General features: G+C 38.7%; 1 protein-coding gene across 1 annotated transcript in view; it reads left to right on the top strand.

Annotated features, from left to right (window-relative positions):
• The first annotated feature begins 137 nt into the window (after window positions 1-137).
• The window catches only part of cacna1ea (calcium voltage-gated channel subunit alpha1 Ea), a 51,243-nt gene continuing 28,591 nt past the window's right edge, over window positions 138-22,789 (top strand). Inside the window, exons 1-5 of the mRNA XM_088395046.1 lie at window positions 138-411; window positions 5,879-6,361; window positions 15,732-16,000; window positions 20,546-20,652; window positions 20,723-20,862. Of these exons, the coding sequence (XP_088251172.1) occupies window positions 5,883-6,361; window positions 15,732-16,000; window positions 20,546-20,652; window positions 20,723-20,862 (995 nt within the window). The 5' untranslated portion in view covers window positions 138-411; window positions 5,879-5,882. The remainder of the gene's footprint in view (window positions 412-5,878; window positions 6,362-15,731; window positions 16,001-20,545; window positions 20,653-20,722; window positions 20,863-22,789) is intronic.

A 22,789-nucleotide genomic window follows, 5' to 3' on the forward strand; every position in this document is an offset into this window, starting at 1 on the left:
AGGTCAATTAAAACAAAAACAAAAATATTCAACGACTTTAGTTAAGTTAAGCAATTTACGTGCGTTTACTGCCACCGTGCGTACAAGATTCCCACTTACACCCCCATAAATATACCCAAGGTAAAACCTAAATTTAGGCAGGAAGTGCTTACAGGTGGCTCATCCGCAAAATACATCAGAATATCGCTGATCAAGAGACCTTGAAGAAGAATAACGAATGTGTGAAATTTTTACATATTTTTTTGCAGGGATTCTTCTTTTAAATGAATAAAAGGGGCTTCATTAATGAACTCCGCCACCTCCTCCCACGCCCCCGCATCAAACCCCTTCGCATTCTGGTTTACAGGCGGACGGACGCAGCTCATACCGCTGCCACACTTTCCATTCATTTACGGAGAAACCCAAGATTAGGTAAGAAATCTTATGCATGTTGCATTTTTAAGTGACGTTATAGTTAAAAGTTTCATGCACGTCGACGTCAATATTGGGCTGGTTGAGTTGCATTCAAGAACTTCAAGGTGCAGAAATGCGTCCTCAGGCTTTAACTCATATGGATACACTTTATTGGCATGTAAATTAGGGAAATATGTGGAGGAATGTGGAGTTTCGGATTTGATTTGAATTAAAACATGATATGGTGGATTAAGTCACTTTTATTTATTTTAACACTGAATTATTAAACAGTAAATTAATAAATACAAACAGGCTTCTTAATGTTGCCTTTATCTGGTTTGGGTAAAATGTTGACATTGATTTTTTCCAAATGATAGAAACATACTTGAATTAAATCCTACTGTGACTTTGGCAAGTGTAGAAGAAAACACACCCAGTTAGAGCACAGAAATTAAGAAATGCAGACATCATTTGGCACAGAGCTAAAAAATACAAACAAAAACAATCTAAATGTGTTTCTCAGCATACATAATTCTAGTATTTCTTTATGTAAATGTACTCCCACACACTCATTAACTTCCTTCCGATTATAGTTTTTTAGTAGCTCCAGTATTCAATTAGAGGGAGCACAGCCTATATTCTCATGCCATGGGAGCTGCGCAATAAAGGGAGAGGCAGTCTGAATAATCAGTGCAGAAGTTGGCAGACTGCTTGAGGCAACAGTACAAGACACCTCCATCACTGCACAACCTTTTCAATCTTTTGGTGAATTCCTGGCTGATTCTATTAGATTCTCCACATATACTGTGCAGTACCACGAGTACCAGAATTGATCTATTGGTGTTATGCACTTGAAGGTGAACTGACCACTGCTTGGGTCAATACTGCTTAATGATGACATGATACATCACATTAGCACTTAGTACTTTCCAGTCCAATCTAGTTGGGTGATTCGTCTCTTTTTGTCTTCACTTTCATTGCGCTTTGGGTGTTAACACTTTCATTGGAAAAAAAAAATGGAGCTATGTAAAAGTGTTTATTCAGCAAAAAAAAAAGAACCTGTGAGAGAGATTATGGAAAATGGAGTTGATGGGTACACCCAGCATTGATCACCAGTGAGACTTTGTTTACAATTATCAAGTCAAACTTTTTCATGTTTTCAATCAAATTTTATTTATATAGCCCTTTACAATAGCCAACTGGTACCCAAAGTGCTTTACAATAGATAAAATAAAATGTGATTCAAAAGTACTAATAAGAAAAGTGAAAAATGCTTTTAAATAGCAACCTTTATTTTATAGTCTTGCTTGTTAATACTGCCTATTAATTGACATGCAAAGTTGAATTCAGTGCAATGATGTTAAAATGAAAAACACATTTTCTGTGTTAATTGATGGTTCACACATCTGTCAGTTGTGAAAATAGAAAATGGATTGTGCAAACTCCTCCAAAAAGGTTTTATTTTTACTGCTGAGTCAGACAGAACATTATCTGAAAGAATATGGACTACTTAACATTAAAATGCTACACTTTTGTTTATGCTCTCATTTTTATTATCTGAAAGCTAAGACTTTTCTCTCTGATTTTGTCCACAAATCGAAATCTCTTAGTGTGCACATTTCCTTTTTCAAGATAATCGATCCATCCACCTCGCATGTGGGGCATATGAAGATGCTTATTGCAGGAGTGTTCTTAGACTGCCCACAAAAATGCCGTATGCCTTTGCTATATTCGTGCTTGCTATGGGCGGGCAAATTAATCAATGACTGACTCAATAAATCCGGCAGGCTGCACTGGACCGTCAGGTGGCAATTTTGCAACGCTGCTCCAATTTCAGCTGGCGAGCCCAATATTGATGAACTTGTGCCTTTCCAAATAATACCTGATAAAAGGAAGTGTGTCGATTTTTCGGAGACACTGTATTTTGCACATCATGTCTAATTTTAGTCAATTTAATACATATATTAAAATCTCAAAATTATTTTTCATTTCACTGGAACATAATTTTCCACAGCGCTACTAAATATAGCATTTGCATATTCCACCCATAATTTTGTGTGAACCATTTGTTTCTATTTTAACAAGTAAAACCTAAATCATGTTCCAATATTCAGGAGAACAGCTCAGTTTAACAAATAATTTCATTCCTTCTCAGCATGGCTTCCAGTGATTGAGCTTTACGGGTGTGATGCTTTTATTAGTAGTGTTGATCATTAGCAAAACGACATGTCCTTAGTGTTACATAACGGCTTCTTTTCCAGAAAGGTCAACGCCACAGTAGGGTTTCTTTGAGAAATGTCTTTTCATCATAAGATGGGTGTAGCCCATAGAAAATCATCACCATTGGCTATGACATGTGAATTCACTTAGCATCGTAGTTAGCACATTTCATGACAATTTATATTCAACTGGAGCAGCAAAGGCTCATGACTAAATTTTGATTCAATGACCATTCAAGAGCGAGAGCAATTTTCATCATCTGTTGACAAAACAAATGAATTGACTGACAGGTACATTTTTAAATAAATACTGACAGATCTTTTAAATTGTCAGTGAATTATTAACTTTGAGTCTGCCATCACTTTCACTGAATGCACACCATCAAAGGTTTGTTATTCAGGCTTCAAACCAATTGATCCATCAAATCTGAAGCCGTTCAGTGTTTATAATGCAATAGGCAACAGCCACATGAAACTTTAATAAGCCTCAGCAGCAGTTGGTTGTTGTTGATGGAACGTGAAGAAAATGGACGCTACCACAAAGAATTGTATGGAATAAAAAAAAAAAATCAATGTGCAAAACTAATGAGACATACCATAATTCTTCATCTTAAAAAACACTCTTTGTCAACAAATGAGGTCACTTTTGTTTTATTCTGTCATATTTGCTAACCTGTCGCTTAGCAGTCTTATTGAATAATATAAAACCATAACGTTTTTCAGGTTGAACAGGTTTGCTTTTGAATTTGATGAGATGTGATGCGTAACCAGGCTTCGGTGTTGACGACTGTGGACAGCAGGTGCACAAAGGTCCCTCTTCTGTCACAGAATCTTCCTCACTCCATATTAGAGACCATGCAAGACACCACCTGGCCATAAAAAAAAAATTGGTTGTGGTCATGTTGTCAACTTGACAACACATTGAGCCTTTTTGAATGGATTTTTTCGATGTAATGGCTGGCAGAAAGCTCAGTGAATAATGAGCAGCCAGCCTCATAAAAAGCTAATTAGGGGAAATTATTTCAAACCACTGTCAACTTCAGACTGAGTTCTGGTTAGAAGAAGAGTAACCACAATGCAGTCAGAGGCAACCAGATGATGTTTATCCTGCACATCATAGTAACGGCACGGTTCTGCTAATGGCCTGCTGAAAAAAGGATAACGAGAGTGAATATGAATGTTGATGTTATCTAATGTTTGTCCTCGCTCAACAACCATCATACTTAGTTATATACTAATTGACGTAAGTTTTCAATAGAAAGTACTATATCCACTTACTGGACACTTTTTTTCGGTGCATGTGTACATCTATTGAGATTCAGTACAAGGTTGTCGTGGTAATAATAAAAATAATAATAATAATACATTAAAATAAGAAAATATTAATAATAATTAAGTCTCACTAGTTTTAAACAGAAGGCTGGCTGAGAAAATACTATTAATAACAGTAATAATAATAATGATAATATTAATTAATTCAGCCAAGTCTCACTAGTTTTATACAGAAGGTTGCCTGTTTGAGTCCCAGTATTTTTGAGCAGTCATGAAACTTCCCTATTATTGATCAAGGGCATGTTGTCAACTGCCCATCTTCACTAATATGGAAGAAAATACATTATTTGAAAAGCCTGCTAGTACAGTTCTAACCCTAACCCTACCGTACCAAACAGTAACCTATCCATCGATGCATCCTTCCATCAATGTTCTGTAGCGCTAGTCCTCATTAGAGTTGCACGTGAGCTGGAGTCCGTCCCTGCTGACTGAGCAATAGGCGGGGTACACTCTGGAGTCCGGACTGGATGCCAATCAATCACAGGGCACATATAGATCAACATTCACACTCGAATGTGACAGACGCACAAATTTTTCTTATATTCATTAAATTTCAAAATCTTGGCTCACAGTATTGCTTTCATTGTTTATGCGAAGAGAGGGAAACAAAAGCTGAATATATGTGTTGTCAGCAAAGTGATGCATTACTGGAAGTAATTCAGATCTTAGTGTGATCAAACGCTTTGAAATGCAGCATCCTGACATGTTAGCTGATTATGTTGGCACAACTGTCCAGCAAGTTTGAAAACACAATTTAGAAAATGGCTTCACAAGATCAATGTCTGAAACTTTTTGCTCCAAGAGAGACCCACTGGGTTAAAAAAAAAAAAATTCCCATTCATTCTTGTGCATGTTATGATTGTATCCAGTCCTTAGCTGCAATCAGAGAGCAAGAAATTGAACGCGTAAGAAGTAACGAACTTCATCAGTCAGAAACTACAACAGCAGATTGTATGGCTGAAATAGCCAAACGCAAGTTTTACAGATTGATTTATGATACTATTGATATAAATGCTGGGTGAGACATTCCCAACAGAACTGGCTGCGAGGGCAGCTTCAAATGTGTTGCAATCACTCCAGATACTAAGTTTGTGTTACCATGGCAACAGGAAATTGCAGTTGAACCCGCTTGATTCAGATCAGCAGATGAGATTCCAGTGTTTATGGTTGGGTGCTGAACCTCTAACACGGGGTCGGGCAACTGGCAGCGAGTGGGCTGTGTGCGCCTTACAGCCACACTCTGAGTGACCCCTTGGTTAATTAAAAAATAGAAATGAAAATTTTCCCAAAATTGGGTCAAATGGGTGAATGAAATAAATCAGCAAATGTGAATCTGAGGATGTCAAACTGCGAATATACAATATTTGTGTTGTAGTATCACCAATCACCACTAGATGTCTTAGTTGCACATACATGTTGTATACTTCATCATGGGTAATATTTTTTTTAATTTATATTTTTTTCTGAATTTTTAATGATATGCAGGACAACATAGTACCTCAATATTGAAATTTTGTGGGTTTATTTAAGTTTTATTATTTTTGTGAACCTAAATGTACAATTTTTATGCAAGAGAGCCCTTTCCACTGGAGGAAAAAAGTGTAATGTAGCATAAAAGCCACAAAATAATAATAATAATAAAATAAAGAACACACAAAATGCATCAATGTGAGTTAATTTCATTGCTTACTGCTTCCATACGCTACGGTATTTGTGCCACACCAAGGGATTGCTATAATGTACAATCTATTAGCAAGCTTTGTGTTGTTCTGTTTTCCTGGCATACAGCTCGGTGTTGATCCTAAATAATTCACACTTTATATATATGAGACTCTATTACACACAATAAAACGACAATTTGCATTTGAACGCCAATTGTTGTATTTCTACAAAATTGCTCATTTACTGTCCTCTTTTTCTCCTCGTTCCTGCAGCAATATGACAGGGGACCATAATACATTGGGCCTACCCAGACCCACAAGAGGATGGCATTGTCCAGAGGATACTTTGGGTCTTGCTCTGGAGCCCATGTATGGCAATAGCACGCCTAGACACCATAGACACCACGCGGACTATGAGAGCTGGCAGAAGCATCGAACCGGAGGTTCCAGCCTACGTTCTGGCTCCCCTTCTCTCCTTGAGCCCCACAGTCTCTCGAGCAGCCGTGACACCCTCTACCTCACCCACATGCCGGGCCACAGCCCGCCTCAGCACCGAAACCGAACTGGCCTCACCCTGGATGTGACCTCATCTTTTGACGTTGGAGGTAGCATGCTGGCGATTGATGGAGATCTCCCCATTAGCCCCAATGTGATCAAGAGACGCCGGGGGGGCATTATTGAGCAGAAGGACATAGTGAAGGCCCACCAGGCTCATAAAATCCACAGCACTCCACAGGCACGTCGCAAGGAATGGGAGTAAGTATGAAATCTTCTTGCTACGTTCTTTACCATGTGTCATTTTTATCTATATCTATATAATATAGACAATTTTGAGGTTAGCATGTCACTAGGGTTTCAGTTTCTCATGCAGATGTTCTATTTTCAATCAATACTGTCTTTGTGTACGCTTAATTGGATCTATTTTACATCCACACGTATAGTATGTATGTATTCCTGCCCTGTGGAGCTGTGAAAGCGCAACGTGAATAGTAGATTGACCCCCCCCTCCAGTCCGTTTCCCTACTGAAGCTGAGGCTTTAGCTCTGGTGGGCCCGACCCCCACGATGCCCGTCCCACCTTCCTCGCCACAGGCTCAGGATGCCACAGTCCACAGAAGCATAGGGAAGCTTTAATGGGAGGTCTTTATGCAAAATGAATGAAGATGGTGATACATGAGATTACCAAGTATTGACTTGACTTGAAAGAACCCTTCTATTGATTTAACAGCTTTTATTAGGTGGGATCAGTAATTTGGCAAGGATAAAAAAGCCACGATAAAAATTGCTCTGTATTAATCATTATCCAGTCATCCAGACTTTCCACCAGTTTTTAATTCATAAGTCCATGTGACAAATGGTTTATTGAGGCGATGGCATGATTACGAGGCCTGTAGAGATGTTCGGTCACGGAGCAGGTAACGGTCCCCTGGTCTGCCTACTATAATTAAAATGATACGTTCATGTCAGATGTTCGCCGCAGCTGAAGACCCGAGTGAGTCACAACTTGTTATGACCGTGAACATCCAACTCTCAGGTCTACATTCTCATAGCGGCTTAGATTATAATTGTTGCACCTGAGCCAACATGTGCATCTGTTTTCTTTTCAGAATGATTTCAAACTAACAAATAGTTTATAATAACGTGACGTGATGTGTATCCTTGCCCGACCGAGGATTTAATTTGATTTATTTAGGGCTCCCTGCCAGCACTTAAAAAGAATCAATTGGATTTACCCACTTTGCTTTCCAAACTTTCTAGAATAAATGTGGAAACAATGTGGGGATATTTACAGTATATCTCACGAACATGCCCACTAGACTTTAGGGCTGAGGAATATTATTAAATGACATCAGTCACCAGTGGAGAAACACTAGAGACTAGTGAAATAATAAAAATCATGAATAAAATATCAAAAATCCATAAAAAAAAAACCTAAAATACTGCGAGAGTGTGGTCTATTTAAATCCTCATATATAGTATTTTTTTTTTTGTGTAGTTGGAGTTTATTACCCTGCATGTGTAGCATTGCAGATGTTAATGACATCTTTTCATTGCTCTGGATAATAACAGTACTTATTGCTGCCCTCGGGTAATGTCAGTGATTAGACTGGACCAACAGCTGGGAGAAATAACTATCTTGGACTCTGTTTGACCTTTGACCTTCGTGTTTACGATGGCTCTGTATGTCTCTCGGAGCTTCAATTGGCTACGAAGCAATTTGGCTGTGTTCACACCCACAACGGCACCAAAAAAAAAAAAAAGCCCACACATGTTCAGATTTAGACTCAGGCCTGAACTGGGTAGGAAAACAGTGAGCTTAAGTTGTGGCATCAGTGAGGTGAATAAAACAAACAAAGAGGATTAAAAGGGAAAGCAGTAAAGCGCAACGTGTTGCATGGGAGTGCTGCTAAATTAAAAGACTGCAAGACCGAGACAGTTGGATTTGTTAAACCCAGCAGCTTGAGCACAACTCGAGTCATTATGCCAAATTTGAAAATGCGCAGAGCAGACGTCTGAGCAGAATCCATGTCAGAGGTTCTACTACCCCCGGGTGATTTACTAAGTCGTCCGTCTAGCAACAGTTTGTTACTTTAGTTGATTCACATATGATAAAAAATATTCACGTTTTATTATTGTTGGTTTTTTTTGCTCACATCTCTATTAATAATGTTTGACTCTTATTTATTTTTTCATATAAAGATGAAGCATTTTTCCCACATCCAATGGAACAAAATGTCATACTGTATACAACGTTCTACTTCATTTTTGAGCGATATTAATCTGATTTCCTTTCCCAAAATTAAATTCCTGACAAATACACATCATTTCCATTTAAAACTTTCACTTTGAGGTCTTTTGTACAATTTTGAATTGAACCTACATAAAATTGGGTACATTAAATCTTGTGTACTGTTTGTATACACATTCAGATTGTAAACACACTGGTCAAATCATGATATATAGTGGAAAAGCCTAAATGGTTATAGTTGAAAGGTGAAGGTGGCAGCACATTCCAACTGTTGCTGCCAATATACGATACCGTATTCGTGTCTGTTGGCTGTTCATTAGTATTCTTTTCCGACTCGGCAGCTTTTCTCGGTAGGGGTGTTCACAGACTTGGACTGGCTTTGTGTGTGACTATGATCTTCATGTCTTGTGATCACAATGCGATTGGAACACTCTGGCTGTGCCTGTTGGTCATCCGTAAAAGCACTGCAAGCAGCTAACGGTTGGAAAATTGCCACAAGCCTCATTATCTGGCCACTTACCTAGAGGGTGTGGCAATTTGAGGGATAGCTTAAAGTTTGTGTGGTGCTTCTATTAATATCTCATTTCTGCTTGGCATTACCGTCTTTTCGACGCCAGCATATGCCTCGTTAGTCTGTTCTCAAAATGATTAGAAGGGTAGTGCTGGATTTATGATACAAAGTGACTTTGAAAAAGCTTAACTTTATGTTCTGTATTTTGGGAAAACAGAGTTCAGTAGGTTCAGTCTGTGTTTGTTATTAGCATCTGCACTGAGGTGCACTGCCTGTTGATCCCTAAAGTTTTCAGCGGGGACAACGCAGGGCTTTGAACAAAGTTCTTCAATTGCCTATTTACATTTGAAAAGCAAGGACATGTGTTATGAAATTGCTTCCCAGGTCTTAATTGCACCGAAGGCATACCAGCTACCATAGCAACGGTCACCCATTCGTACCAATTATTTTTTTTTTATACCTCCAATGCCAAATTCCTTTTTGATTATATTACTTTCATTCAACTTTGCTGACAAACTCGGAGAGTAAATGATCCTCCAATATCGTCTTCCTCTAAGTGTCATACAGACACACCGTGCGGTGTAAATGTCAGACCTGTTTGACACGGGTGAATTATTAATGATGACACGCTGAAAAGCCATTTTCCATGCCACAAAATGATATAATAGTTAAATAATTTACGGGATAGAGGTGCTTTAGTTTGGTTTTACCCTGCTCGTTTGATCAGATACTCATTTGTTTGCAAGATCGAATGTTTTTGTGATTTTAATAGAAGCAGAAAGAAATCAAAAGACTACGTCTGAATGTTCAGTTCAATGTTGCCTCAGGTTGCAAAATGAACTGTGGCTTTTCCACTCAGTTTGTGACAAGACAATTTATTTGAAGTTGCTAGCTGTTATAATGTGGCTGGTATGACTAACAGAAGACCTTGGTGGGAAAAAAAAATATTGAGGCTGTATAAGTTGATTTGCAACATTCCCTGGCCTTGTCGACAAATATGATTTTTTCACAAGATTTTTTTTCTGATGCAATATTAAAACTTTAATCTTGTAATGTGTAATATCTTTTTTCGAAGTGGCCAGCTGTGTGAAAATGAATAACATTTGTGTTGCTGTGCTGCACATATGTCACATATCAGGAAAGTAATTTTCATTCAACATGTTTTTACTTGTACTGTATTTTTGTTAGAAAAAAACAAAACATGCACACAATCATTTTCTTGGGCAATATTTAAATGAGCACGTTCCTATTTTTTGTAATGTCATTCATGAGCTATTTAAGTAAGAAAATCGGCATAAATGAAGGAGATTCAAACCCTGTACAACCAAAAAAAAAGAAGCCAATATTGTCAATGGCTTCTCCATGTTTATGCATTTGTAGATCAGAGCGCCAACACTACTCGCTGGCCTAGATTTCGCCTCACCAGGGTGTCCTCGTTCCCTTTAATCCCCATCCATTTTAGAATTACATCCCTCGGTATGTCGGAGCCATGCATCTTGGGTCGGTGCCCCGCTTTCCAGACAACACCTAGCGCTTTTGTGAAAAATGTTTGCTGCTTCTCGCAGCACACACCCTCATCTGCATTGCACATTCAGATAAGCTAAACAGGCATGATAGTTTCAATACTTGCATAGATCAGTGTTGATCAGATGTTTAATTATTCAACTCAATGGATCGGCTGCTAATTGACTTGCCAAACACAAATACACAGGAAAGTGATTAACGCATAATATTAGCTGCACTGCTTCCAGTACGTGTGTGTGTGCTCGGATGTTTTACATTTCATCCAATCATATTTCTGTCCCTCTGTGCTGCTGCCATGTCAATTTAATCTGCCCAGGGCCTTGGTAGTGTTGTAACTTTAATGATATTACCAATGGAACTGCTTCTATAGCCAAGCAATTCCAAATTTCTGTCCTCTCATTGGTTAGCCAGAGCAAAACATGTTACAAGCAGCTTTGACTAGAAAAACACAAAAACACCCTTCAACTCACCTCACAACACTCTATTTGCTTAGATATGAAACATTTATTCCTCGAGCAATCCGGAAGTCTTTGCTGATATCCTATTTAAACCAGAACATATCTCACATCATATTTCACTTTGTTTGTATGTGTGGTCAGCATCAAGATCCACATCAGTATGAAACGTTCCTCCAGGCTAATACACAGAAAGCCAAAGTGTGTGTGTGTTCAGTGCTATTCATCACTTGCCGTCTCCTCGACTTCCAAATCAGGAGCCCAAATATTGCAGCAAGCCTTGACTTATGTTCCTTTTAGAAGGGGGCAGTTTTGACAAACGACAAGGAGGTGCGTGGTAAGCAAAATCCCTGCTCATAAATATCCAGCATAGCAGCAAAAAGTGGACTTTAGTGACCGAGCTCTGACCCCTACTGGAGTCAAATGGAACTGTTGATAAACTGCGCAGGCCCATTCATGATCAGTCATCCCTGATTATGGAATTTGAACGTTAATGTTTAATGTGAACTCACAGCTAGGCACTAATAACAGTGGGATCAATTAAAAAATGATGCGTTTGCAGATTTATGACGTCACTGTCATCATATCACACCCATTATTGACACCCAATGCAACACTACTCTAATAACTGTTTGTTTAAAGGTGAAGTCAGTAAATATAATTAGCGTTTTAAAATGGAGAGTCTGGTCATTTTTAATAAAGTTGTCCAGCTGCCACCTGCTCAGAATTATCTTCGCCAACTTTGCCCGCTGAATTTATATGAGAACATCAATCTCCGCCATCTCTGTGACCATCAACACATTTTTCCTTTACTAAAGGTTTTAAGTTGCACTGTAGATGTACTCGGTGATGTACGCTTCATTAAAGCTAAACACAAAAGTGTATTGATTTGGTTTATTGGGGCTGTTGGACAAGATTAGAATTGTTTCACTTTATTTTTTACTGTGTTTGCTGTTGCAATGTTTGGGAGAAACCTTTGGTGCATTTGTCTTAATGCAACTCAAAGCAGGAAGACAACAATATTTCCCAAATGTGTTTGTTATAAAAGATGTGCTTTAGTAACATTTTCACTGCTGTTTTCAATTTTGGGTCTCCATTAAAGAAAAAGATAAATTGGTTATTATTATTATTATTATTATTATTATTATTATTATTACTATTACTATTACTATTATTATTATTATTATTATTATTATTATTATTATTATTATTATTATTATTATTATTATTATTATTATTATTGACCCTCCTGGAAAAATTACATTTATGTCAATGTAATATTAATTTTTGCCGCTAGAGGGAGTCATTTCATTACCTTTGCCTGTTGCTTCAGCTGACATTTTTCAATATCCAAATTAATCAATGGATTTGGTTGGAAAAAAAAACTATTGTTAATTTTTTCTCTTTTTTGTTAATCAATTCAAAATGTCAAACTTATAATCACATGGACGTTCTGTTTCCACTCATCATACTTAAGATGTTTCTACAGACTAATTGTCCTCCGGTGGTAAAGTCTGTTGATTGGGCACACACACTTGCCTACTTTATTTAAGTACAGAAGTTCCTTCAATAAATTGAACATCAGACACAATTTGATTGCCTTCACCAACAATCTGTTGCATCTCCTCTGAGCATGCAATATGGGGGAAACAGGGTTGAACATCATACTTGAACAAAAGCTGTTCCTCTGCTTCCCATGGGCATCGTATATATAGGTTGTTTCATTATGATGTAGGTTTACCGCAGCAGATTCACGGGGCTGGGAATAGAGGGCATGTCAGTTGTGTTGCTAGGTAACGCGGAGGAGGAAGACAACAGAAGGAAGCGGGATTCTTGGGTGGATAGAAAAAAAAGGGTAACTGTCAAAGAGGTTAAGAAACAAGGAAATAATAGTTGTTGTGGAAATATGAAGCCAAACATTTAATTGCTATAACTGTGCCGTAGCTTCTTTTTTTTTTTTAATGCAAAGCTGCACATGCAAGGTCCTCTCTTATGTTCCAACCATTACCATCTCAATGAAGCTAAATTTAGTCCAGCCCCCATTCCCCTCCTCAGCCCCTTCATGTGGCCACATCAATAGGTCCGCCTTTGTGGTCCGGCTGTGCTCATGCGTTTGGCCAAGCTTTGCCACGTCTCTGTCCAATTTTCACCAAGTTTTGAGCAAACTTATCAAGGCTGCCCAACAATTCAGCTAAATGACAGATGCTGATATTTTCAAGATATTATGTGATGAGTTTTTGGAGGGATACATTTTGAAATATAATATGCTGGCAACTAATTTTGGGAGATGACCTTTTTTTTTTTTTTTTAGTAGTCATTAAATTCTGGTCAACTGTAAACAAAACCAAACAAGTTATATTTAAGACAAAGCTGCATTTTTTATATTGTGCTTTAAATCATTATATAATAAAATGTTAAAAAATGCAAACAATTATTTCCTCATTACTTTAGTGACAATAAATCAATGAAAAGAATTAGAAAAAAATCAGAAAACGAATACACTGCTTATCTCCTGCATCCGTGCTTTCCACTGTGTCTGACACGCAGATGAAAATGTGTTGACAAGTGATGACACCACATGAATGCACGCAGATACATCCCTTGTTTGACGTCACAGCTTAGTGCGAAATCGCCATCATAGCTGTTGAACTATACAAGCAAAAAGACCTCCACTTCCTTTAATAGCACTTTTTGTCCCTTAGTCTGTTTTTCCATCCATCTGTTTTTCCACCTTTCTGGGTTGTGGCAACTTGAGCTGACTGATTGCAAATAAAACATTACAAACTTATTTTGTTGTGAATTATGTAAATTAATACCTGCTAAAAACAGGTAGGTGAAAAGTAATGTGTCTTGACTTTCATTGAAACTTTGACTATTCCTCCTTTTCCTTGTCACTTGTCTCCTGACTGTTGCCCTCATGAGACAAAGGCTGTTTTCATTCGGGAAGCCTTCTCGGTGGAAACAACGATAACGACCAGATTTCAGACAAGAGCCTGCCAGGTATATGTGTCTGTGTTGCCGTGTTCTATTTTTGGATCCCAATCTTTGCATCTCAGTGTTATGTGCCACTAAGTCACGTTACAAGAACAGACCCCATACATACACCACCCTGATCACCCTGATCAAGTTTTATTTATTTATTTATTTATTTATTTATTTAACATACAATACTCTATCATATATATTCTTTATTCCTTAAAAAAATACTAAAATTATCCGCTGAAATTAGCCTAATTTGATCGCCTCCAAAAGTCTGTATTATATGGCATAATGGATTCAACACACCAAAGTCACTCTAGAAAAAAAAAAAAAAACAGTCTTGGTGCAAGAGGAAAAAATTAGACTCCATGGAAGAGGCTGCAAATGCTTGGCTCATTGCCTTTTTCCCCAGGACGTCGACATCATCCTTACTCCCTAATCATTCCCGCCGGCATCACTTAATTACCATAATAACCTCTTCACCTTTCAACCAAAAAAGCTGTGCGTGATGCGCTCTCTCAGCCTGACTTGAGGAGAATGAACTGCAATTATTTACTCATTTCAATTACACTTGTAATCTGGGGGACCTGTTGGGGATGGTGAGCCACTCGTTTGACTGCAGAGAAAAAAAATCATGTTTTGAATGTTGATGTGCCATGCAGAAATTATTGATCGGTGTCTTTGTCATGAAAACTTTGTCATTATGCAGTACCAACACAATGGTGCAATTATTCACAAGTGTCTTCTTGGTAATTACTGACATCATTCATCTTTAGAGATAAGAGTCAGATTTTAATAAGGCGCCACATGAGAATTCTACTTTTGTATTATTTTTAGCTGGAGGCTTAATTAAGCATTCCACAACCATCTGAGACAAGTGACACATTTTTTTCTCTTTTTTTGGAAGGGCCTGGAACGGATTAATTGCATTCCCATTATTTTCAATGGGGAAGTGAGATTTGAGTTTTTTTTTTTAACATATCAACGTGGTCACTCAACAAATATGTCTCCAGGCACCACCACATAATCATTTTATAGTAAAAACAACCCTCAGCTTATCATTGCCAATATAATTAGACACATTTGAATATGTTCTTCACATTGTTGTGGAAATAATAATAGGGCATTCATTCTCTGCTGTGTGAGTTGCATTCATTTGCAAAATATAATATTTGCTACTATCATGGTTTTAGTGAATAATTTTTCAAATATATTTGGATTTTGACATTTGCATTATTGTGGTCTCGTGTTTTGATGCGCAATAAAAAAATTAAACAACCTCCTCACGTCTTTATGCAACATCCAGTTGTTTATTTTCTCTTGATGTAGTTTGCGTTTTCATTACGAAACCAAAGTGGATTTGGACGAAGGAAAAGGGGGCGTGATGTATTTTCATGAAGACACGTCGAGCACGTCCGGTCTTCTGAATTTTGAGTGCGTGGAAAGAGTGAAGGAGCGGTGGCTTCCCTCCCTCCCGCTCTATTTCAGTTTTCCTTTTTTTGGGGGGGGAAATGGCAAAGTTTCTCCCAGCGCGTTTTGTGCACGAGGAATGAAGCGCTCTTAAGTATAATTGATGGATTATTTCAAAACTCGTCCACTCGATGTGACCTGTTGCAGTTTCTTTCGGATTTTTGAGGTGTTCGTGGATTGTGAACCCGTGTGCTTAGGATACATTTTACGCACAGCAGTGGTGGTCAACTCGCTGTTTGTTTTTGGTTTTTTTGTGGGTAGAGCACACGAAAAGACAGCTGAAGATGCTTTTGGGTGTTTTTCCAAACGAAAACTAATGATGGACTAATTGGTCACGGGCAGCAATCGAGCGCAGCACCGCGCCCCTTTTAATAACCTTAATTCGTCTCATCCCGCCCTATTGCTTCTTTCCTTTTTGTTTTTTGGTTTGCCTGGACAGAATGGCCCGCTTCGGAGACGACGTTCCGGTCTTGTTGAGCAGCGGCGACGGCGGCTCAGAGCGCAACAGGAGCCGCGATGGAGCTGCCGCGTCCACAGGCGGCGCGTCCCCCGCAGCCTTCAAGATGACCAAAGCGCAGCGTGCCCGCGCCATGGCCTTGTATAACCGAATCCCGGTCCGGGAGAACTGCTTCACCGTCAACAGGTCTCTCTTCATCTTTGGGGAGGACAACGAGGTCCGCAAGTACGCCAAGAAAATTACAGAATGGCCATATCCTTTTTCTTGAACATGTCCAAGTTGCTTTTAAAGAGTGAACATGTCCAAATATCATCTCACAAACTGATCGAAGAAACAATATGCGTAAAATTCAGCACCGGGATTACACCGACCAATTTATTAGGTACCCCTGCACAGCCACTTGAACCAAATCAAAGCTGCCCAAGTTTAGCGAGATATTAATATAACAATATGTCCTAATGCAAAGTGTTACCAAGAGATGACGCTAAGCAAACGCGTAAAATTCAGCACCGTGGACAGCGCATGCACATTGGACACTCTATTACGTACACTTACATACTCTAGTGGGATCCACTTGGTGGAACCAAACATAATTATTAGACAATAATGCCATTTTAAAGATTGGATAGGATGTAGTAATACAAATGTATGTGTATCGTTGTAGTGGTGTCAGTCTACGACCATGATTCTCAAACTTTTTTTTTTGTAGCCCCCCCCCCCCCCTTTTATTTTGGGAGATAAAATGATTTATTTTCCGCATAGTGTACAATTCCTCACACAGCCATTCCTTTTGAAAATATGATATTATCTAGCCCTGTTGAGAGATAGTTTTTACAATTCATAAAGCAACTACGATTCCATCTGTGATCACAAGCAAGTAGGCATGTTTGGGTGCAACCAGGTGGCCAGGCCAGGTGTGGCCTGCTATTGTTGTGCATAATACAGCAGCTTTGTGAATAACTGGATGGGCTGCTACTGGTTTAAAAAAAAAAGAAATATTGTGAGCTGTCATCCATTGTTCCCTCTGCATTTGCCCTTTCAAAGGCATGATTAAAAATAGAGCTAGAATAAAATCACCAAGCAGTTTTTGGGTTCTAGCTGTTGTTTTATGACCCAATGACAGTATTTGAAACATCATCACTGTGCAATCGGCTTTAAATCAAAGTGTTATGTGGCAGGAAGGGGAGCAAGCAGACTGACTAACGTGCAGGTTAATGTGCTGTCTGGGAGGGAGTGTCTTATTACATTTAATGAGCTCTCTCGTGCATGGTGAACATATATTCCGAAGAATTATATGGGAGCATATCTGATCGCTGTGTCATATACCATCGCAACAAGTCGTCACTCACTGTATTATTGGTTAACTAATATACTTTATGGAGGAGACATGCTTGAATGGGGCTGTGCTCTGGTCTGTGAATCAACAAGAAGAGAAATTGTCAAGGTGAAGCGGCCATCATTTATTTTGGTTGACACAAGTATTAAAAACACAGTTGTGTTTTGATCTGGAATTTTTTTAAATGAACTTAAAACCCCCTGGCGAGAGCTTAGCTATATTACAAATGAAAAAAAATGAATGTGGGGAAAAGGAGAGTGTGGATTTTGCATTCATAGATTTACACAACAGAGACTCTGCACACTTCGCTTTTTAGCCAATCATTGTAGACATTAGACTTTCTTTTGCAGTACAGTCTTACTAAAATTCTATTTGCACACATTTTTCTAAGGCCCCATCTTGTCCACACCTGAAGCTCAGATCTGTCCACTATAATAATGATGAAAAGCCAATATTAGCTTTGCGAAGTGTTAGCCCCTATGGGATCAGCGCATGTTAGCTTGCTTTCAATGTTAATATTGTTCCTTTAAATTGATGAGTAATATTCAAATATCTTCCTCTTTCATATACAATATATCAGAAGGAGATTTATTCCATATTATAATTTGTTGGATTGGAAATTGAAATTACCTGTCAGAATGTAGTTAAAACTGGAGACGCACGCGTGCACTTACCGCAGGAAATCTCCAAAAGGTCAAATGTGTGTGAGCATCACTCACCTCTTCGTGAGTGGATTTTTTTATGAGCACTCAATGAAAATAATTCCATCACTTCAACATAAAAAGTCTTAAGAGAACATTTCTATCAACTGTCTGAGGTTGGCGGTAATGCCGAGAGGAAGTAGCTCTAACCAAACACCCGGGACGAATTTAGAGTCGACCGCCGAGGGAAGACTGACAGCTGTTCCCCCTTTTTGATCTCCCTGAAGCGGGTAATGCCCCATGGAGAAAGTACCTTTAAATAATTGATTTATGGAATGATTTATTTCATTATTTTCCACAATTGGCTCTCTTTTATAATGTTCCAATTGTTACATTTTGTTTATTTAACAGCCTTTAATAACTCTAAGTAAAAATAATGAAGTCTCCACCAAACAATCTATTTCCATTTTTCCTACCTCAAAATATCCAAATTTGACTTTGACTTAAAGAGCCGTCCGACTGATGGGTGACTGCATTCATCTTCAAAATTGATTCTCAGAAGCAACCTGCCGATGTGTGAAGGTGACGTGTCGCAAGGGGGATGACTGTGTCAAATATAGTCAACGTTACGTCGTTTAAGTTGCAACCTTAATGTCACACTCTTTTTCAATAGCTCAGTCTCTGAAAGGTGTCGTGCGCCCCTTTTGGGTTTCAATGTTTCTGTTAGGTGAGTCTCAGGAGACTGCAATTCACCTTAAGAATCAAAACGTGTGGATGCTAAGTGGAGTCGGAGCATATTGGGGGTTGTGCACGGCATCACGACCGGTCCCCATGGCCGGGCACTGTGTCTATTTTTACATGCGTGTTTTGAAGGATTGTGCGAACGTCAATGTGACTCACAGGGTCGTTTACACAGTGCGTGACTGATGAATCATGAGGCTACAGCACTTAGGGAGCAGTGGAGTGCTTACGTTATAGACACTTGTTGAGTCGCTTTAATTTTTAACTTAAATGTTTTTATCCTCTGTTATCAATCTAAAAATGTAAAAAAAAAAAGATTTTTTTCCCACATAATTTAAAGGATTTTGTTTTTCTCAAGGATCAAGAAATATAGCACACTATACAGCCTGTATTTTTTGTCTGGCTGAAACGCATGTGCACTTTTTGTTGCAAATATAATACTGAGAACGGATTTTTCAACTCTAGAAAAAAAAATTGCTGCAAACGGCAAGCACACTTTAGCTCCCACAAAATCAGCATGGATTCTATTTTCCCTCATGAAGGCAGCACTTCATTGTCATGCCGCTGAATTATACATTTCACGTGAGGGTGAGTGTATGTGGCGCATCCAACAAAACTCAATGCAGCTCTGCTTACCATTTGACGCTGACAGTGTTTCATACATTATAGTCCTGTCATCACTCAAAAGGGACTTAGGATGTTCACCAATTTGAGTTATCAAGTCGTGAGTGGAGAAATTAGCTGCCCTGTCCATTCATGGAAATAAATAACATATTTACTGGATGCTTTAATTCCTCATTTGGTGGATTATTGATTTAAATCCCAGTTTCTTGCGAAAGCTAAAATTAATAAAAGAATAATCAAGAAAATAGCCACTCCTCTGCTCCAGTAACCACTCCGCAGTATTGACTTTAGGCTTCAAGTGAAACCTGTTGCCGTGGATACCTCCCTCCTCTCCCCATTACATCCCCTTCCATCGCTCCCTCCTGTTGACTGCTGTTTAAGGACATGAACGTAGCATTTATCTTATCAGTGTGAGATGGAAAAACACAATAAGAACAAAGACGGCACCTCATGCTGATGCAGCTATTATCTCATTAAGACATTTTTTTTTTCGTGTCTGCTACTTGCTGATGGCTGTGTTGTAGTTCCCCTGAAGGTAATGTGTTCAAGTTTGAGTTGGTGGGTGTTAACATTTATATTTGCTCTTTTTATTCAAGCTTTCATAACTCACATGCCCCCGAGTAACCCCGCTGGGTATCACCAGCCGCGGGATATATCGATCTGTCCGGTGTCAGCCTAATTTGGTCTCATTGCCTCCCACCTCTCCTCCTCCTCCTCCTCAGCCACTTGTTTCGCAAGCATCAGCCCATCTCCTTCCCTATTATCTGGGACGCCGCCTTTCTTCATCCCTGCCTTCTGCCTCTTGTACACAGTTTGAGGGACACGGTGCAGCCGAGACAAGGCGACAATGTGACTGGTTTTATAACAAGGCTGCTGCATTTTCTTTTCTTATGTTATACAGCGGAACAGTAATGGCGGGACTGTCTCTAGCTTACAAGAATGACTTTGTAATAGCAGTGTCAATTTGATTGACTACATTAGAAGTCGGGTTCTGGAGGGAGCAAAGAATAATTGGGGTGTGAAATATGAGCTGAGTGCGTGTGGTACCAGTTACACAGCTGAGTGGACTTGTATTATATATTTTATTTTATATTTTATTATATTTTAATATATTATATTTTACTATATTTTATTATATTATATTTTAATATATTTTATTATATTATATTGTATTATATTTGACTTATTTATATTGTTTAGGTATTTAATGCATTACACAATTTTACATTTATTTTAGTTGTTGTTTTTATGCACCTTGCAAAGCGCCTCTAGGAGTTGCAACCAAATTTCGTTATAATAAAATTTATAATGACAATAAAGGCAATTCTGATTGTGATGGATTAACCAGATCGCATACACTCAATGGCCACAATATTAGGTATATCTTGTCATTTGATTATTGATTGTTTTGTTGCTGATTTTCCACAACATGGTTCCATAACTTCCTCCCGTCACTCCGTTTGAGTACATGATCCTCGCCACCATCATCGCCAACTGTATCGTCCTGGCTCTAGAGCAGCACCTACCAGCAGAAGACAAAACGCCAATGTCAAAGAGACTGGTGAGGCAGAACACAAACATTCAACCACACTTTTTAAAATTCAATTCCCTCACTCGCTTTGCATCAATAGGAGAAGACTGAGCCCTACTTCATCGGGATGTTCTGTTTGGAGGCGGGAATAAAGATCATCGCTTTGGGCTTCGTATTCCATAAAGGCTCCTACCTCAGGAACGGTTGGAACGTCATGGATTTCATCGTGGTGCTCAGTGGGTGAGTAAAAGTTTGATCAGGCAGCACTGTGGCCTAGTGGTTCTTCATATTTTTAAGCTTTGGGGTTTGAATCTTGGCTAAGCATATTGCATAAAGCTGTGAGGTGGTTAAAAGTCTTCACACATCTTAAGAGCAAGCTAGATATCAAAGAAGGTGCTTCGAGAGGAAGCATATAATCCTCATGCGTGCTCACACACACGCAAATGAAATATTAAACAATTGGAATAAAGTGTGATGAGAATCTGATGGCGTTCTTAGAGAATTCTATATGATTCCGCCGTCTTCCATTATTGATGAGTCCAATTGAGGCTCCGGCTCACGGATGCTCTTCTCGCCGTGGGAGAGAGGAAGGATGCGAGGTCGGAGGGGAGATGACAATGAGGACGTGTCGAGGCTCGCTGATCAATTGACATGGCTTGAATAGAAGTTACTGTTGATCCCGAAATAGAAGCTTAATTAAAACACGGTGAGACAAGCAGTTGTTAATGGATTATTCTAATGGGCTCCGCCTGCATGGGCACAAATGGGGAAAAGAGGAAGACCACAGAGGCTCTCCCAAGTGTGTTGTCATCAGACTTGCTCTACATGCATATGAATCAGTCGAATCTTTTTGGGCACGAGGAAATGCCTTGATCAAAATATTTACTAGGGATAAATATATAATATATTTAATTATAATTATACTTATTAAAATAACTGCACAACTGGGGAAGAAGAGCCACTTTTGATGATTTTCATCCTTTCATTGAAAACACAACAACGCAGAACCTGCTGTTAGCCACAGCTCACAACCAGATGCTCACATGCTGTGTTCAGTTGCAGACTAAAATGATGTTTAAGTTAATGAACTATTCATGACTTTGGCACGATAGAAAAAAAAAATCACTTCCTCGAAGAGACATGCTAGATCTTTGTGCACATCTTCATTGTGGCCACAAAATATAGCAATGTCTTGTCTTCCATTCCAGCACACGTATGCATGTCACAAGAAGTGCCCAGACTCATTACAGAGCCAATGAAGCTTTTGAGATACGCTGATGATATTAGGTGAGCAGACAGCGCTGCTAGTGAGCTAGTAATTAGGCGCTGAGTCTCTCAAACAAGTGGGCGGGCACACACATTTAATTGACTGCTATTTTTCGAGAGCCTGTTCATATAAGAATTTAATAGGATTCGTGCAGAAAAGTTGTAATCGGCGGAAATGTGATTTATTTGGAAAATGGTGGATTTTTCACGAGTGCTATGAAATGGATATTCCCTATTTTTTAGCTTTTTTACTGTACTGCAGCTTATTATTTTGTCTTGAGAGATCATTGGATATGTTGTGGTAAATTATTTAACATATTTGACATTACCTTAGCCACCACTGCTATGCTAAGCATGACTTATTCAGGATGAGGTGTTACTAGAATTCAATGTTTTTGGTTTGAGGTTTTATTTTTTTGGCCAATATACAATGAATTAAAAATCAAAAAGAGGTGATAAACGCATGTGGTATTTTGCCCCACCCCCATCTTGTAATGCCATACAGTGTAAAGTAAGTTATATTAAAAAAAAAATTAAAATTGTGAAAGGCTAAAAAAAATTGTCAGCTTTTACAGAAAATGCAAAATGGCTAGCGTTGACTCATCAGAACTAAATCTCCTCTTGAAGGTTTTATATAAATATATCCCACGCAGTCAGACTCCCTGCCTGATTAAACAGTGTAGTATATTTTTATATTCCTGTGTGAGTAAGAAATTAAAAAAAACCTCTCAGCGGAAACCCCTGACTCACACTACAATATTTTGTGTTGACGGAAAAAAATGAGAAGATATCCAGAGAGAGAATGACAGTGGGAAACTAAGACAGACTAATAAAGAGATATATGTAACATGGAAAAAAAAAAGGTTAAGCCAGAGGAAATGCTGAAAAATGTGTCCATGCG

The sequence above is a fragment of the Syngnathus floridae genome, chromosome 13 (assembly GCF_059516105.1).
Source record: "Syngnathus floridae isolate MCC-2025c chromosome 13, RoL_Sflo_1.0, whole genome shotgun sequence".
Lineage (NCBI taxonomy): Eukaryota > Metazoa > Chordata > Actinopteri > Syngnathiformes > Syngnathidae > Syngnathus > Syngnathus floridae.